This window comes from Alosa sapidissima, chromosome 12 (genome assembly GCF_018492685.1).
Source record: "Alosa sapidissima isolate fAloSap1 chromosome 12, fAloSap1.pri, whole genome shotgun sequence".
In the NCBI taxonomy this organism is placed as follows: Eukaryota; Metazoa; Chordata; class Actinopteri; order Clupeiformes; family Clupeidae; genus Alosa; species Alosa sapidissima.
The window spans coordinates 21,179,551-21,199,111 of NC_055968.1; the positions used below are offsets into that span (position 1 = coordinate 21,179,551).

General features: G+C 47.6%; 1 protein-coding gene across 2 annotated transcripts in view; it reads left to right on the forward strand.

The window, feature by feature from the left end:
- Positions 1–7,617, forward strand: part of LOC121724964 (leucine-rich repeat-containing protein 52-like) — a 21,007-nt gene extending 13,390 nt beyond the window's left edge. For both annotated transcript variants that reach the window (XM_042111964.1, XM_042111965.1), the window contains exon 3: positions 7,040–7,617. In XM_042111964.1, coding sequence (XP_041967898.1) covers positions 7,040–7,383 — 344 coding nt within the window. In that variant the 3' untranslated portion in view covers positions 7,384–7,617. The remainder of the gene's footprint in view (positions 1–7,039) is intronic.
- The last annotated feature ends 11,944 nt before the right edge of the window (positions 7,618–19,561 follow it).

The window sequence follows — 19,561 nt, forward strand, 5'->3', positions numbered from 1 at the left end:
CATTCTTCATTCCATTCCACATTTGGCCAACTATTGAGCCTATGTGACCAAAAAGCAGTTACTCCTCCGCTATAGCCTCATAACACTTCTAAAACAATGCATTAAACCCTGTGTGAGAGGACCAAACTTTCTCTGTGATAGATTAGTGTCATCACATCATTTGTTGTAATGATGCTAGGAGTGTGTGTGTGTGTGTGTGTGTTTGTGCGTGCGTGCGTGCATGGGTGGGTGTGTGTGTGTGTGTGCGTGCGTGCGTGTGTGCGTGTGTGTGTGTGTGTGTGTGTGTGTGTGTGTGTGTGTGTGTTTGTGTGTGTATATGTGTGTGTGAATGCGTGTGTGTGTGTGTGCGTGTGTGTGTGTGTGTGTGTGTGTGTGTGTGTGCGTGTGCGTGCGTGCCAGAGAGGGGGGGGGGGGGGGGGGAACTACAATAAATTTAGTGCTTCGCAGCTGAATTCCAGTGTGTTTTGAGAGCAGGTGTTCCAAGGGATGGAAGGAGGGGGGGTCAGCTAAATTAGATTTGATCTAGTATTTTCTGTTGACAGTTAGCCATCTGTACTTTAGTTGTGGGAAAAGGAGAGGGACACTCATAATGGAGTTCTCTCATTTTCCTTATTTTGACAGATGTTTTGTGGTGTGTAACATTACTCTGGCTAGAGATGAATTATACAATAGAACCACTTATGGCTCATAAGCCTAATTAGGTTACAGGACAGCACCATTAACACCACTGATTTAATAGCTTTGCAAAGAAGATGTGTGTGTGTGTGTGTGTGTGTGTGTGTTTGTTTGTAGTGTAGGTATGGGTTTCAGTGTCTGTGTGATGAATGTTTACAGTGCACGTGCATATGTGTGGGTGTGTGTGTGTGTCTCTACGAGTGAGTGATGTGCGTTTTGTGCTCGCATGTGCAGCAGGTCCTATTTAAAGAAGCCGTGGCCCATAACGTCCTGCGGGCCCCTGGCGGGCAGGCTGGCTGGTCATTTGAAGGTGGCATACCTCACTGGAGCACTGGTGTGTGACGTGCCTATGTGTGCGGCCATAATTACACCACCTGATGGCTGTTGTTGCACACAGACGGGTGGCTCGCCAAAATAGAGCCCCCCGCCATAAAGACAGACTTCCTGCAGGCAGGCTGGCTGGCTGGCTGGCTGGCTGCGTCTGCCGCCGTCACATTCACTGTGGACGAGTCGTATTTGGAGGCACACAGCCGTGGCTGGCATCCGCTCCTGACGTGGGCTCTTGACTCGCACACACATACACACTTGAGTGTCTTTGAGGAGAGCATAATGCGCTTCTGACAGTTTGCCGACGGGCCCTTGGGCTGTAATGGCCCAAGTGACTGGCTCGCTGAAACGGAGCTTGTTTACATAAATGACGCTGGGTCGGTACAGAGAGTGGAGAGAGTGCTCCAGCTGTTAGATTGATTTTTTTTGTGAGTTCTTTTGTAATGCTCATTTTGCAGTCTTTATGCAGCTCTATACACACATGTACGCGCACACACACCCACACACACACACACAGACAGACACACACACACATACTCTGTGTGTCATATTCATATGTGTAATGTGTGTGTTTTTCAGTGATTTTGATTATTTCACAGGGATCTCTGTTCACACTGACATGAAAAAGTATTTTTCTGTTCAAGAGTCTTTTTCGGAGACACAAAAAACAAAACAAACTTTATTTATATACGCATTTCACATTTGTGGGTCTCGTTCTCCTCTGTGAGTTCTGTCCAATCAGCCTGACTGCTCATGATATATTCCTTTTCAAACCCATGGTGTCACTTCAGTGGTATTTGATGCAGTGAATGAGTGAGAGATGGAGGACTTTGTGTGTGTGTGTGTAGGCCTAAGCCACACTACTCGTAGACTGAGTTCACTCAAATTGTGAGTTAGAGAGTGATTTCTCCATACGCCAGATGGAGAAATTAGGCTTGTGTTTGGGGTTCTAACTTTTTCCTTGCCTCTGTTTTATTTATATATGCTGAAGATAATGTTCTTTCTTATATTGTCTTGAACTACTGTCTAAGAACACATGATGATGTAAGGAACCCTTTTATCTGAGATCGATTAGTGTTTGATAAAGCCTGTTTAACACTTTGCTTGTGTGTGTGTGTGTGTGCTAAGAATACTGTATACAAGAAGTGTTTTTATTATTATTATTATTATTATTATTGTTGTTGTTGTTGTTGGTGTACACCCAGGATGTGTTGCGGCACCAGCTGTGGCAGTTTACTTCTTGCCACAGTGAGGGAGTCCATAGTGGTTATCTTAGCTCAATTTAGAAAGCTGGTTCATGTAAGACACCTCTTACGGCGATCTTAATTTGAAGATGAACCTGCGCATCAAAGGACCCATTTAAAAAAATGATTCATCATCAGTCTCCTACAGTCAAGAGAGACACATTTTGCCATGAAAAGACATATTCCGGAACCTGCTGGGCTGAGGTTATATCATAGTCTGCCTCTCTCGTAGTCTAGCAGACAGACCCTCGTTTGGTACATGCATGGGGTGGCATAGAGGGCCAGTGGCCGGCTGAACACGCACACTGCGCAGCTTGACATGAAGCTCAACGCTCACCAGAGCCTGGGCTAACAGCAGCGCACCACAGATGATGACCGGGGCCAGTGCTCTGCTCAGCCAAGTGAGCCCAATGCGCCCCCGGGCCACAGAGACGACAGGAGGAGCCGGCTGGAGGATCGGAGGAGACGACAGCAAAAAACGGGAGGAGAGGGGAGCAGAGGAGGAGGAGCTGACCAAACAGCACAGGAGGAAGGGATGACAGCTGAATGTTGACGGGGGAGAGAAATAAAGACCTGCACTCCATGAGAGGTTGACATGAAGAAAATCCATTTCACACAATACAGACATATACCGGTAGACACAGAGGAAAATAGCTAGGGATACTGTCTGAGGTAGAGCAAGTCCTTGGTCCAATCCTGTCTGGGCCTGTTTGTTTGCTATGTTTGGCTGGGGTGCTCTGTAATGACTTCATAGGGAATATGCAATATGATTTCACAGCGCTGTTTTGATTGTCTATGACCACGTGAAAAGTTCAGCATCTATATATGCTGAGTATAACTGGCAGTAGACTCATATATCTTCCTGAATAATGTTAGTTGTCATTGTTAAGGCCAGGAAAACGAACCAGCTCTGTGTCCTTTATGTGAATATATTACAGTAATCTTTTTTACCTCCCTTATCATATTGGTTGAGATAAATTTATCTGTACATCAGGGATAGTCATGGTTAATGTTATATAAATAGACTCAAGTCATTAGCGTCAACCCTATATAGGCCAACATTTACACAGTTGAATCAAGCCCTCAGTGAGATGAGTGTTGTGTGACATGACAATGCCGCCTTATTTATGATCACAAGAGCCTGGCAGTGGTAAACGTGCGGCCACGAGGGATGCACTGGAGGGCTTCATGAATGCTTCATGTCCTGCTTATGTTATACTATATGGCCACTGCAACACAAGCCTGTACCTGCTGCTGTTGCTGCTGCTGTTCATTACTGTAGCACCCAGTCTCTGACATTATGGGCCTCAGCCATGCATTAGAGATTATACATGTTGTATACAAGATTGTATAAAACAACATGTATTATGAAGAGGTGGATGAATGCTATGAAAGGTATGCTGTAGGCTATACTGTGTTTGTGTGTGTGTGTGTGTGAGTGTGAGAGACTGTGTGTGTGTGTGTGTGTGTGTGTGTGTGTGTGTGTGTGTGTGAGTGTGAGAGACTGTGTGTGTGTGTGTGTGTGTGTGTGTGTGTGTGTGTGTGTGTGTGTGTGCGCGCGCACGTGTATGTGTGTTGTGTGTGTGTGTGTGTGTGTGTGAGAGAGAGAGAGAGAGAGAGAGAGAGAGAGAGACAGGGGGTCCATATATTTCACGGTAGTGTGTTTCCCTGCACTTGTTTATATGTTTACATGTGTTTGTGTGCTCAGTCTTTCATGCTTGGTTATCAAGGCAAGGTAAACAAATCTCTAATCACTCTATTGACTTGCATAATGTGCCCGGTTATTTTTGCATGTCCAGGGAAAGATTATTCAGGCTGTCCTCTGATTCTCTTATCTCCCTGACTACTTAACTCCCACGCAGAATCAAAACCAATGATCCTGTCGTAGCCTGAAATGACCTGTCAACCTGTCTAGCAGCCCTCACATGCACACTATAACACCTGCACCTATTTGTGTGTGTGTGTGGGTGTATCAGTATATATACTTTTTTGATCCCTGCATTTAACCCAATTGGTGAATTAGTGAAACACAAACAGCACACAGTGTACACACAGTGAGGTGAAGCACACACTAATCCCGGCGCAGTGAGCTGCCTGCTACAACGGCGGCGCTCGGGAAGCAGTGAGGGGTTAGGTGCCTTGCCCAAGGGCACTTCAGCCGCGGCCCACTGGTCGGGGCTTGAACCGGCAACTCTCCAGTTACAAGTCCAGAGTGCTAACCAGTGGGCCACGGCTGCCCCAAGTGGGCCACGGCTGCCCCTTTTGATCCCGTGAGGGAAATTTGGTCTCTGCATTTATCCCAATCTGTGAATTAGTGAAGCACACAGTGAACACACAGTGAGGTGAAGCACTGGTGTGTGTGTGTGTGTGTGTGTGTGTTTGGGTGTGTGTGTGGTTGTGTGTTTTTCCTCTATGTATGTTTACAAGCGGATAACTGATGTGAATTACCCTTTAGTGAGATGTAGTCAGATATAGCCTAAGTGTTTTAATGGGGCACTTTCTAAAGATAGGTTGCCACAGTACATAAAGACCTAATCATGGATTTGTAGGTGCAAGGCTGGAGTGGCACAGTTTCTTTATTATTCAGGAATGAGGTATACCATTTTAGTTGGTTTATTTTAAATGCTAGAAATGTGATCATTTGGGCAAACATTAACCATAAACAGATAGGAGACCATTTTGATATATTGCTGATTTGAATCCACTAGAATAGCCAGTAGCCACTGAACTATGACACCAAACACTGTGTTGGCATGGCGACTAGTAATTCATCTTCACAGTCTCTCCCTCATTTCCTCTCTCCTTTTCTCTCTCCTTCTTCTTCTTCTTTCTTCTCTCTCTCTTCCTCATACTCTCTCTCCTTTCCCACTGCCTCCCTCATTGTGTCCTTAGCCATTTATATGAATCTCCATTTACTGAGAAATGAGTGGAGTTTAATTAACAGCAGTTATCGCATTAATCAATCATAAGGCTAGTCCTGCCACATCCAGGCTTGCCCACTCTCATCCTCTTAAGATGTCTGAGAGAGAGGGGGGGGGGGGGGGGGAGGAACTTTGGAAGAGAGCAACTTTGGTTTTCCACTCTTTCTTTTTTGGAGAGGAGGAATGTAGTGTAGTGTAAGGGTCATATGGCTGAGAGGGATATGCAGAGATGAGAGTAGAGTAGTGCTTTTATGGGAAGAGAAAGGAACAGCACTAGCGTATATTTTTTTTATCTCAAGTGTGAGTGTGTGGGTGTGTGTGGTGGGCACATAGGAGATGTGTGCCAATGTTTTCACATGCGTAAGCATGTAGGTCTACATATGGGCACGGCATGCTATATGGGCCAGGGCCTCTGTATGTGTGTGTTCGTGTGTGTGCTGTGTATTCAGATGCAGTTATACATCTCTGTGAGTATGGTTTTATATACTCCAAATGTTTGTGTGTGTGTGTCTGTGTGTTTGTGTGAGCATGCACTGTTTATGTGTACTAGTTGAACACAGTTTGTCGTACTATGCTTGTTGTGTGTGTGTTTGTTTTCGGTATGTGTGTGTGTGTGTAGGTGTGTGTGTGTGTGTGTGTGTGTGTGTGTGTGTGTGTGTGTGTGTGTAGGTATGTGTGTGTGTGTGTGTGTGTGTAGGAATGTGTGTGTGTGTGTGTGTGTGTGTGTGTGTGTGTGTGTTTGTGTGTAGGAATGTGTGTGTGTGTGTGTGTGTGTGTGTGTGTGTGTGTGTGTGAGTGTGTGTGTGTGTGTGTGTGTGTGTTTGCGTGTATGCTTCTGTGTGTACTGTAGTATGTGTGTGACAGGCGGATAGGTAAACCAGACAGATCTGTGGTCCCACAGGGAGCTGGGTGTGGGCGCGGGATGATGGCTGGTGACCCGAATCCATAGGGCCAGAGCCCAGGGGCTTTAGGCAGCCTGCAGGCAGGAGCTGATTAGAGTCGACATTCAGGGACTGGAGATGTGCTGTGCTGATACTGTTGCCGAGGGAAGAGAAAAGGACTAGGCAGACTAGGAGACGTCCATCCTCAGTGGCTCGCCAACTTTGTCTCTTCGTCTGTCTCTATCTCACCTGTCTCCCTCTCTGTCTCACCTGTCTTTCTGTGTCTCACCTGTCTTTCTGTCTGGTTCTGTCTCACATGTCTCCGTCTCTGTCTCACCTGTCTCCCTCTCTGTCTCTGTCTCACCTGTCTCCCTCTCTGTCTCACCTGTCTCTGTCTTACCTGTTTCTGTCTCTGTCTCATCTGTCTCCCTCTCTGTCTCTGTCTCACCTGTCTCTCTCTCTGTCTCATCTGTCTCCCTCTCTGTCTCTGTCTCACCTGTCTCCCTCTCTGTCTTACCTGTCTCTGTCTTACCTGTTTCTGTCTGTCTCATCTGTCTCCCTCTTTGTCTCATCTGTCTCACCTGTCTCTGTCTTACTTGTCTCCTTCTCTGTCTCTGTATTTCTTTTATCCACGTGTCTATGTGTGCTACATTTCTGTCATTTTGTGTATTAGGTGTCACTTTGTTGGTTATCTGATACCTGCCTGTGCAACCTAACAACCTTGATAATAATTATTATGCATTATTTACGCATTTAGCGGATGCTTTTATCCAAAGTGACATATACTGATGGCAATTCTCTCTGGAGCAACTCTGGGTTACGTGCCTTGCTTTAGGGTGCAGCTGGGAATGAAACATTTATGTCTATGCAGTATCTACTGTATGTGTCATGTGTTTCAAGTTTACATTAAGTTTCTCTCTCTCCCTCTCTCTCTCCTTCTCTCTCTCCCTCTCTCTCTCTCTCCCTTTCCCTCTTTCTCTTTCCACCTCAGATGAGGGCCAGACGGTGTGCCAGGGCCCCGTGGAAATGATCGGGCAGCGGCTGGCCGAGGTGGGCATGCAGCTGCGGGCCGACTGCCACCAGGGCTTGGGCTACTGGGACTACTTGTTCTTCATCGCCATCGGCTTCGTCATCTTCTCGGCGGGCACGGTGTCGGCGTGGGTCATGGGCGTGCTCATGGTGCTCTACGAGCGCTACAGCAAGCGCAAGAGCGAGGACATGGACAGCGACGACGAGGAGGAAGGAGGTGGCCGAGGAGGAGGAGGCGGCGGCGGAGGTGGCATAGGCAGTAACCACGGCAACGGCGACCTCAGCAAACCCGGCATGCAGGTGTGAGGTGTGGTGTGAGGTGGGAAGGGGCGGGAGTGTGTGTTGGGGGGTGTCGTGCCCATCCCTCCCTCATCGCCCTACCACCTAATCAGCCGACACCCACCTCTTTTACTACGACCACAGGATCCTGCACAGCATGAGGATGATGATGAGAATAAAGAGGAAGACCAACAGGTTCAGATGATGGAAAGATTTCTGCTGAGATTTTGGTTTTCTATAAAGATGCATCCTTCCAATGAAGCAGAGAGTGTCCGAGTTGTCCAAAGATAGAAATAGAGAGAGAGAGAGAGAGAGAGAGAGAGAAGTAAAGAGTTAAAGTGTGAGGGGAAGGGTTGACACCCTTTATTGCTGAGCATCTCGTAATCCCCTCTCTTCCAGTGAACTGATGTGAAAGGATTCACATCTCTCGTGTCGGCCAGGCGGGGTCGTCGGCATAGCAACAAAAACAAATCCAACTCTAGTCAAATGTAATCTGAACGCCGCTCGTGTCAGGGCAGACAGGTGTTTCTCAGGCTGCAGAGAGGGAGAGGTCTTTCTCAGTTTGGACTGGCTTCGTCTATGTGTAAGGGGGCTTTGGTAGATAATACCAGGGCCAGTCATGCAGACACAGACACAGACACACACACAGACACACACACACACACACACAAACACACACACACACACACACACACACACACACACACACACACACACACACACACACACATACATACACATACATACATGAGCACATCTCAAACACATACATACACATGCACAAACACACACATGCACAAACATACACACACTGGACGCATACGCATACAAACAGCCACACATTTGGAATGTAATTGGGACGATCACAGAGCATCTCAGTCAGCTTGCCAGCTGGTGATTCACCGGTTACGATGAGACGAGATGAGACCCGGTCTAGCAGCACCCCCACCCCCCCACTACCCCCACCCTTTCTAACCCTGGGGGCACCAGAATGGCAGACTACTGCTGCTACAGTCACTCCCCCTACCTTTCATCACAACCGGCCCAGTGGAGACCACACATTCAACAGCAGCAACAGCACCACAGCAAAAGCAGCAGGCCCATGCAATGAGCACAGCCCACATCTACACCCACAGGGAACGCAAGGAGAGACGGAAAGGACCGACCGACTGGCCAGTGATGGACTGGAGTGTTAGACTGGGGGACCTGGTGGAGGGGTTGCACCGGACTGAAATCGCCAGCTGACATTGAGGTGGAGGTGGAGTTGGGGGAGGGAACGCTCTCAGTCGACATCTGTGCACTGCACCGAAAAGCCTTACATATCATATGTAAATAGTTTAGCAATAAAAAGAAATATTATTATCATAGTATTATTATGATTATGCCTCCGCAGCTGAAGCTGAGAGCAATACGGCAAAGGGATTAAGGGAAAATGATGTGTGTGTGTGAAAGAGAGAGAGAGAGTGACAGCATATACACCTGGGTTTGAGTGAACTTGTCTGTGTGTGTGTGTGTGTGTGTGTGTGTGTGTGTGTGTGTGTGTGTGTGTGTGTGTGTGTGTGTATCCCTGTGTGTATTTCCAACATAGCTGATGGCAGCAGGAAGTGGGCCTATAAGTAGAAGAACATTAGAGCCAGTCAGCATCCTGTAACTCTGGCACAGGGATCATTTTTTTAATCAAATTTTGTTACGCCCGCGTTGCCACAGCACGACCCCCACAGCATGCCACCGCAACTCAAGGGCAGAGCTAAAGTCAAATCCTGCTGGACATTTCCCATCAACACCACCACCAGCAGCAGCAGCAGCAGCAACACCACCACCCCCGCCGCCGCCTCCTCCTCCACCTCCTCCTCCTCCACCTCCTCCTACTCCCTCCCCTCCCTCTCTTCCTCTATCCCTCTATCCTCTCACGGAGGATGAGTGCGGAGCTGTCATCGCCTTCCCCTCCTCCTGCGCTGCTCTGAGTGCGTCTTGCAGACGCGAGGCCGGAGCGGAGTCTTTAAGGGATGGGTTATTTATGAGCCCCGTAAAACCCAGCTTTGGGAGCTCCTGGGGGAGCCGGGGTGGGGGAGAGACAAGCCAGGGCTGCCACACTTGGGAGACATTTCAGGTCCCACGTTGTCTCTTTTACACCTTGTGTACCTCTTTAGCATGTTGTTTGTTTGTTTGTTTGTTTATGTCAATTCGCCCACGTCTCCACGTGAAAACAAGGGCGACGTGGCGCATCCTTACCCAGGAGGCAGCGGAGTCTTGGCCCCGGCACAGAAGTGTTAACCCGTCCGGCGAAAGGAAAGGGTATAAATACCACGTGTTGAAGGGGAAACAGGATTAGGGGTCTTTGGGGTGTACCATGCATGGTTGTGTTTATGCTTGTGTGTGTGAGAGAGAATGTGTGTGTTTCTGTGTGTGTGTGTTTCTGTGTGTGTGTGTTTCTGTGTCTGTGTGTGTGTGTGTGTGTGTGCGTGTATGTGTCGGGGGTGCTAGGACCCACCTGGTCGACATCGCACTGGTGAGGTGACGGGGCAGGGGTTCAAAGCAATAAACGGGGGTGTCACTTGTACAAGGCGAGGGGGCTTACGATGCCATTCTCTTCAGTTTCCCTGTCATTCGAGCCCTGTGTTATGGCCACCTGAACCACGAGCAATGCCACAGCTGTCTGTTGTAGTGTCCACATGGGACAGTGCTGCATCGCAAACTGGACTGTATCACTAACTACCCCAACAAAAAACTAGCGCTTAGCCGTGTGAGTTCTAATGGAGGAAGAGAGAACAGAGAATAGATGAGAATTGGAGTAGAGGGAGAGAGAGAGGGAGAGAGAGGGAGAGAGAGAGAGATAGGGTGTGCATTTAATATGCCTATGAATATTGATGCGTAATTGCACAGGAGTTGAAATGTCATCCGACTGGGTTGGGTGAGTTTGGCACAGGGCAGGTGGAGGAGAGGAGAGAAAAACGTCTGATCACTCTGCTCTCTTGGGCCCTCCAGCAAGCACCTTACACACACACGCCACCCGCATCAGCCAATATCTGTGTCTGTGTCTGTGTGTGTGTGTGTGTGTGTGTCTGTGTGTGTGTGTGTCAGAATGGATGAGTTACATTCTGGATAACAAAAGGCAGATAGGGTGGCCTGTGTCAGAGAATGATTTTTCCCCTTAGCACAACCACAGCCTACTACAGGCAGTGGAGTCTCTCATCCTGTCACGCATAGACACACACACACACACACACACACAGAGAAACACACACATACAGAAACACACACACACAGAAACACATGCACACATACACACACACATACCCACATTCCTCCCTTCTCTCTGACTCACACACAAACACACACTCATCCTCATTCCCTCACTCTTTCTCTCTCTGACACACACACACAAACACACGCAAGCACACACACACATAGACAGACGCGCATGCACACACACAAACCCCCCCCCCCCACACACACACACACACACATAGGTAACTAATAAGCCAGCAGCAACAGCAACCCCCCCACCCCCACCCCCACCGGCAGCCCTAAACTGCAGCGTTGGCAGATGAGAGTAAAACACAAACTGCTGCACAGGACCTGCCCAGGGGGGGCACTCCTCGACGTGACGGCCCCGCTTGGCTCTCCTGTCCTCGCTTCCCCTCTACTCCTCTCCTCTCCTTTTTTTTCTCTCCTCCCCTCTATTCTCTTCCTCTCCCTCCTCCTCTCCTCTCCTCTCCTCTCCTTTTTCTCTCTCTTCTCCTATTTTCTCCTCTCTCCCCCTCTCCACTCCTCTCCTCTCTCCCTCTCTCCCTCTCCCCTTCTCCTCTGCTCTTCTCTGCTGTCCCCCTCTTGTCCTGGGCTGAGCTGAGCAGGGCTGTGTCATTACCAACCTGGACATCAGCTCTCCCATTAACTCCCACTGCAGTCTGCAGCCCCTGTCCCGCTGCATTGCCCAAACACAGGCAGGGGGACACGGGCTATCTCCGTCCGTGTGTGTGTGTGTGTGTGTGTGTGTGTGTGTGTTTATGTGTGGTAGTGAGCTTCTGTGTTTGTGTGTCTGTGTGCACATGCATGTGTGTCAGTGAGTCTGTGTGCTTGTGTGTTTTTTTGTGTGTATTTGTGTACATGTGTGTGAAGGAGTGCCAATCCCTTGGAGAGCAGTTGTGAGGGACTACAGATGTGTGCTTAGCCAGTGAGACGCAGCAGAGCGGCGCGGTGTGGCGCGGTGCTGGGAGAGTTTGGGGGGAAAGAGCCCCTGCCGGAGACGGAGATGCCTCAAATCGATTTCCCGTCTCCAGCCCGCGGAGCCGCCACGCTCCACCCGTCACGTGAGAGCCTAAGCTGCAGTAAAGGGAAGCTTTCCCCTTGAGAAAGAGAAAAGAGAGAGGGAGAGAGAGAGGGAGAGAGAGAGAGAGAGAGAGAGTTTGGCTGTTTTGTTGGCTCTTTTGTCCTCCCCTGCTCTCTCTTCTTTGTTTTCTCATAACCCGTCAGCCCTCCTCTCCGTTTTTTATTTCCTTCTTTTTTGTTAGACTGTTATTCTTCTCTCACTATTGCTGTTCTTTATTGCTTCTCTCTTCTCTCCCTCTTTCTCTCTCTTTCTCTCTCTCTTTCTCCATCTCTCTCACCTTGTTTCTCGCCTCCTGTTCCCCTTTGTTTTCTTAAGTGAGTGGCAGAGAGTGTGTTTGTAGATAATGGCCTGTACTCTTGAGGGACTCGCTCCAGTGTGTGTATGTGTGTGTGTGTGTTATGTGTGTGTGCGTGCATGTGTTTTATAAGGAAAGGTGGAGAATGGCATCCCTCCCAGCACATACACACTTTAATCCGTAGCAGCAGGCAGGTAGACAGATAGGCAGGTCAGATATTGCTCCCCTCTTCTCAGGACTGTTCCAGAGACTTCAGCTGAAAGGTCACCACAGCCTCAAACACACACACACACACACACACACACACACACACACACACACACACACACACACACAAACACACAGAGAGAGAGAGAGAGAGAGAGAGAGAGAGAGAGAGAGAAAGGCACAAATCATGACATTGCAATGACATACACATATGGGTACATAAGTGTGTCATCCGGGAGTACTCACTCAATAGTTTTGCTTTGTCAACAGTCTGTCCAGCCCAGGGAGAGTGTGATAATGGGTGACCTCTAAGGGTCAGATTTCCAGAGAATGGTAAACAACATGTGCTGTATAGGGTGACGATCACACACTCGGACACGGTGGATGTGACAAAAAATGTACTGACTCGGTTGGGTATAGCAAATGGAGGTCACATACACACACACACACACATACATACACTCACACGAGTATGGGTTTAACAATTCATCGGTTAGGAGAGCAGTTGGCCTGTTTCATGGAACGACAAGACATGTCCCTTGACACCTTTTATTTAACAGCGAGGTTATTTGCGTACTGGGGAAAGTTACTATGTGTGTTGAGTGTGTGTGTATATGTAGAGAGAGATAGAGGGAAGGGAAAGAGAAAGATTAGTGTGTATATTTGTGTGTGTGTGTGTGTGTGTATGTATGTACTGTAGCCTTCAAATCCCCCCCATGCCAGAGAGGCCACCTCGGCTGTCTCCTGAGCCCCCCTCCAGCCACTAGTCTGAAACAGGATAGCGGCTTAGAGCAGGAAGTCCAGGCCTTGAGAGTGGCTAGATTAGAGCCTGCACAACCACACACACACACACACACACACACACACGCATGCATGAACACATGAAATGAAAACACATTTAATCATCGGCACACATTTAAACTGACATCAGAAGAAGAAAACATGCGCTCATACACACTCGCCCTCTGCATCACCTAGGTGACTGACCAATGCCTGCCCCATCATCCCACTGAACAAAGTTCATCTAAAGCTGTTAATCCTACCCTCTCTCCACCCCAGGCCCCCCATTTCTCTCTCTTCTCTCTTCTCCCATCCCTCTCTCGCTCTATCACTCATCCCCCCCTTTCTCCCTCTCCTCTCTTTTCCCATCCCTCTCTCGCTCTATCACTCGTCCCCCCCCTTTCTCCCTCTCCTCTCTTCTCTCATCCCTCTCTCTCTCCCTCTATCACTCGTTCCCCTGGACCCACACTGCTCCAGCCCCGTGGAGGCTCCTCTCAGCGCCTTATTAGGGTCACCCTCACTCAACCCTGACACGGCAGCTCCTGTGACAACGTAGAGCCATACAGTAATGTGTGCAGTATAGAATCCATAGGATGACAAGGACCCAGAGTACAGTGTATTGCGATGTCAGCATTTAGCTGTATAGATTGTAGTAATAACATCTATGCTAAACAGTAACTTAAAGACATTAATGACATTGGTACACATGAGTACAGAGTATTGTGATGTCAACTTATAACAGTATAGACTGTAGTAACATCTGTACTCAACAGTAACTTAAAGACTATAATGGCATTGGTAGCCTAGGCCTACACAAGAGTATTGCTACATAAGCGTATTGTGATGTCATGTCAGTACTTGACGGTATAGACTGTAGAAACATCTATACTCAACAGTAACATAAAGACTATAATGATGACCGTGTTTCAAATCTTCACTGATGCTGTGGTTGTGTTAGACAATGTTTTATTGGCTGAGGTTTCAGGGCTACTGACCCAGAGGCTAAATTCTTCAGCCCTGGTGCAGAGCAAGAAAGTGTATTCATTCATGTTTTAGTATTCCCAGTCTGTTGGCTGATAGTTACCAACAGAAAAGCTGAAAATGTGAGGACACTAGGTTGGGTGTGTTAGGATTCGGTGTTGCGTGGATGTAGGATTGTTTGTATCTGTGTGTATGTATGTGTGTGTGTGAGTATATGTGTTTTCAGTTTATTTTGCATCCCTCCACTGACAGCAGATTCAGTGTGAGGGTCAAGCACATAGACCCTTTAATGCAATAATTCAATACCGTGGTCTGTCAGTGAGTGCACGACACATCCATGTACACACACACACACACACACACACACACACACACACTCCTCTTGAAAGTGTGACACACTCGCTGCTTTTCCAAAAACACAACCTGTGAAGCTTTAGGCAGTCCTGCCCTCTAATACGGTGACTCACGGAGCTGAGAGAGAGAGAGAGAGAGAGAGAGAGAGAGAGGGGAACAGGAGCGGGCTGATGAGCACAAACAGAGAGAGAGAGAGAAAGAAAGACTGACAGAAGGTGGCTGCAGAGGGAGAAGTGACATTTAGGTGCAAAAAGCTCTATACTTTTCTTTCATCTTGTTGGTTTTGTATCCCCCACTTCCTGCACAGAATGTTTGAAAAATAAAACAAAAAACTGACAAATAAAAAAACTTAAACAGCCTACGTCAGTGAGGATCTGCGATTCCATTGGAGGAGCCAACCAGCCCTCTTTCTCTCCCCCGTTCTCTCTCTCCCTCTCTCTTTCTTTCTACCAGAGCTGTGTCCTTGAAATGTGGACATTCAGTGATTTCTCCCCTCTCCATTTTTATTTATTTATTTATTTATTTTGAGGGTGCGAGCAACTCACTGCTGAGTGGGGATGGGTGCATGGGCGGTGGGGCGGGGGCAGTTGTGCTCGTAGGGCTGAGACAGCTGTCTTCTCATTATGTAAGAGGTGACACACTGGCCTGTGGGGCCCTGGCCCGGTGGCGCTCGGCTCGTCAGAGCGGACAGGGAAGCCCCCCCCCCCGCATCTCTGTGTCATGACGGCGCACACAGACACACACACAGTCACACATGTTCTTGGTGATTTCTGAGGTGGAGGATGGTGGGTGCAAATACATGCTTCACACCTTCCAGAGATTCTTTTTTTAAGAAAAAAAAAAACAACAGAAAATCCAACTGGAAAAAAAACTTCAAAGTGACAACCCTCATATGGAGCTGGCTGTAGAAACACTGGACAGTTCTGGCTATTTAAAAACCGATGACAGTAACTTATATTAAGTATTATATCTTTTACTATAAAACATAGACTCTGAATTATGAACTGTTTTCATTCGTTTCTTTCTTTGCTTCAATGTTTTTTTGTTGTTTTTTTCACTCTGATGTGGAACTGCATCTCTGTCAGCACAATGGGGCCGAGGTAGAGAGATGCACGGTGCGGTGGTGACTACTGTCCTGTGAACCGCAGAGGCCCTGTCATCCCTATGGTGCAGAGTGAACAGGTGCATGAGTGAGCGAGCGAGCGCGGGAGAGTGAATGACGTTGATGAGTGAGCACAGTGTGTGTGTGTGCATGAGTGTGTGTGTGTGTTTGTGTGTTGTGTTGTGTGTGTGCTCACTTGTCCATATACCTTGCAGTGGCGGCTGCCAACTTTGTACTCATTCCCAACAATAAAAGTCATCAGAGTGAGCTTGTGTCCTCTGTGTGTTCCTGCTCGCCACTCTGCTCCTCACTGAGGGCTTTTCTCACCGCTTACACTGCACTCTCTTTCTCTCTCTCTCTCTCTCATGGACACACACACTCTCTCTCTCACACACACACACACACTTTCTCTCTTTCTGTTGGTCTCACTGTCTTTCCATTTTGTCTCTCCTTTTTCCCACTTCCTTTCTTTCTCACTTCTTCATTGCCACTGTCATTCCCCTCTGTGTTTGTGAGAGAGAGAGTGAGAGAGAGAGAGAGAAAATGTGGGTGTGTGAGAGAGAAAGTGTGTGTGTGTGAGAAAGAGAGAAAGTGTGTGTGTCACCCTCTCCCCTGTGCGTCGTTGGCACACACCACTCTTCTTTTATTATGCATTACCAGAGCCAGTGCTGGGTCAAACACCGCAATGTGGTGGCCACTGTCCTCCCTTTCTCTCTCTCTCTCTCTCTCTCTCTCTCTTTCCCTCTCTGCTCTCTTTCAGTCTGTGTGTGTGTGTTCATTCTCCTCTCTCTCAATACTCCCTGAACACACTTCACACTTCACATAAACATGATACAAAATGAATAAATGATTCTACGCTAACGAGTCGTTTTTGAAACACAGACCTTTGTGAGTGTGGGCTTGATTAGTTCCAGCCACTGAGGCCAAGGCAGCCAATGGCAGGGCCTGCGTCCAGAGAGAGATCCTCATAAGACTGATATGTCACCATGAGGGTGTTTGAGGGGAACGAAGCCATTAGAAGGACACACATAATCTTGTACAAGCATACACACAGTCACAGACACACGCTGTGTGTGTATATGTGTGTGTGTGCGTGTGTGTGTGTGTGTGTGTGTGTGTGTGTGTGTGTGTGGTTGAAGCTGGCAGGAAACAGGATCACAGCTGACAGCTTTGTGTGTCATCAGGACAATGCAGCACTAGGGCACGAAACTGTAAACATCCGAGCCATTAAGCGCACAGTGGGACGTTGCAACCGACTTACTGATGGGCTCACAGACTGACCTGCACACAAGGCTTCATGTGATTGAGTGGATGTGAGCGGAGTATAGTTTTCAGTAACAGAACTCAGTTATGCCCACATTTCTGGGTGTCTGGGAGTTGGCCATAATCAAGCAGGATTGTATTTCCACATGAGGCCCTAGATTAAATAGCGGGTAAAATCAGGCAACAAGCAAAGTCTCTTTACTAAAACTAAAATTGTTGTGTGGCGTGTGGAAACATAAGCAGACCCTCAGATGTTTGAGTTTAGAATCTTGCTCATGGTATTAAATTCCGAAAAGGATTTTGACAGGTTATTAAATTAGCTCATTTAGACTTTGCACTTTACCCATTTTTATAATCAGGACTCTGAAAACTGGGATCTCTCTCAAACATACACATCCATACTACTCCATTACAGAGACATTATACCCCTCTAATCCCTGACATGAAAATCTGTTCCGTTCCCTCTGGTTCCATTGCTTAAGCTGGTTGACACCAGCCTCTTCTGCAGGTGACATATATCTGCCAGCACAGTAGGTAAGTTTGAAATGAGATTCTTAGTTAAGTCTGTTTTAAATGACAGGCCACAAGCACATTTCTACCTAACTGCTGAAACTGATACAGTCACTGGAGAAAGGAAGCAATACGGTAGCCTCTGCCTAGTCTAGAAGCTCCTGAATCAGGTTTTCTCTCCCCCCCCCTTCCTCTCTCTCTCTTTCACTCTTATCTACTTCTTTTTATAGCAATCTGTGTGCTTTAATAGCAAAGTGCACCTCCGGGGACTAGTGGGCTCATTACTGGAGAGATCTCCTCCTGGGTCTGCAGCTTCAATTGGGATCCTCATCCGGTGGCACTGGCTCCTGACGACAACCTTTCCCAATTTGGACGGCTTCGAGCAGAATTCCCCACCTCAATCATCTGCCGTTTCCCAACTTATCCCGCCTCTCGGGAGCGGGAGAGCAAGGATCCTCGAAGCCTGGCCCCAACCCCGCACGGCTGCCCGATTAATGAGGTCCTCTAATGTGGATAACGTGCCGATCGCTCCCTTGCTTCCGCTGTTCAGTCATCTCCCCTCTTGTACTCTCGCATTCTCCTTCTCTCCTTCTCTGGTTCTCTTGCTCAGTGAGTGGAGTAGTGTAGCTCTCATTCTGATTCTATGTGGCAGAAGGTGTCAGGCTCTCTCCCTCTCGCTCTCCCTCTCTCTCTCTATCTCTCTCTCTCCCTCTCCCTCTCTGACTGTCCTGGCCTTATGTTAATTCATTTGTACATTCTTGCCTTGAGACCTCCCTAAGCACACACCAGAGTTCAGTGAATCAGGTATGTGTTGAAAAACACTATTTAAAGGACAGCCCCCAAAGATGAAAACAGTGAGGGATGTGTTTGTGCACTGGATTGGAGGGGGGGGGGGGGGGGGGGGGGGGGGGTGATACCTGATGTGGTTTGTTTGTTTTCTCTTTTTTCTTTTGTTTTCTTTTTTAATATGGCAAGTTTGGTCTTTGGGTTGTTGGTTTATTAGGGTTTTTTTGTATGTAGGGGTTGGGGTGAGGTTTTAGTATTGGCTACTTGCCTTCCATATTAACATATTTAATATTGCTACTTGCTTTCCATTTGATTGTTAATAAAGGAACATTAAAAGTCAAAGTCTCTCTCTCTCTCCCTCTCTCCCTTCCTCTCTCTCTCGCTGACTGTGCTGGCCTTATGTTAATTCATTTGTACATTCTTGTCTTAAGACCTCCCTAAGCACACGCCAGGAGTTAGGAGTTCAGTGAATCAGGCAAGTGTGTGAAAAACACTATTAAAAGGACAGCCCCCCAAAGATGGGCACAGTGTCACTGTGTCCATCTTTAGGGGGCTGTCCTTTAAATAGTGTTTTTCACACACTAGATTAAAACTAGATGGGTATGTGCCTATCCAGCTCTGGACACATTTTAAAACGTAAAAATAGTCATTTAAAATAATTTCTTTATTTTTTCAGAGGAAGGACTTCATTCTCTCTGCTCTAATTGTGCCCACCCAATATTCTGATTTTCACGACACCCCTGGATGGATGCACACTGTGCATTCACACACACTCCCAACAACCACAGAGAGACATACCCCCCCCCCCCCCCACACACACACACACACACACAACACACACATACACACACACACACACACACACACACACACTCACACACACACACACAGGCATACACACACTAACACACACGGCTCAATCAAACAAGCCTAAAATAGCTGCAGGACTTATCATTGTCATGTTCAGTATTCCCCAGGCTCTGGTTTTATAGGCGACCCATAAACCGCTAAACTTCATTTCACTCAGATCATACACTTACTCAACGCATACACACATTCAAACACACACACACACACACACACACACACACACACACACACACACACACACACACACACACACACACACACACACTAGAAAGTGCAAAGGAAAGTGTGTGTGAGACAGTACATGGCAACAGTTCATATATGTATTTGATTACTATTACTACTAGAGGCAAAAAAAAAACATATAATGGTGTCAGCCCTACAGAACCTTTTGTGTGTGGTGTGTGTGTGTGTTACTTATGCCTCTCTCTCTCTCTCTCTCTCTCTCTCTCTGTTTCTCTCTCTCCCTCTCTCTATTTTTGTCACCCTCATTGTTTTGAGTGACACCAAGGATTTATATCATTATCAGTTAACAATTACATTCTAAAAATAACTGGCTCACCCCTCCTCTCCCAACGCATCTTCAATCTCGCGCTGGTCACACACACACACACACACACACACGCACACACACACACACACACACACACACACACACACACACACACACACACACACACACACACACACACATCCAGCATCGCGCCTCTAAAGCACTTTGGAACAGGCT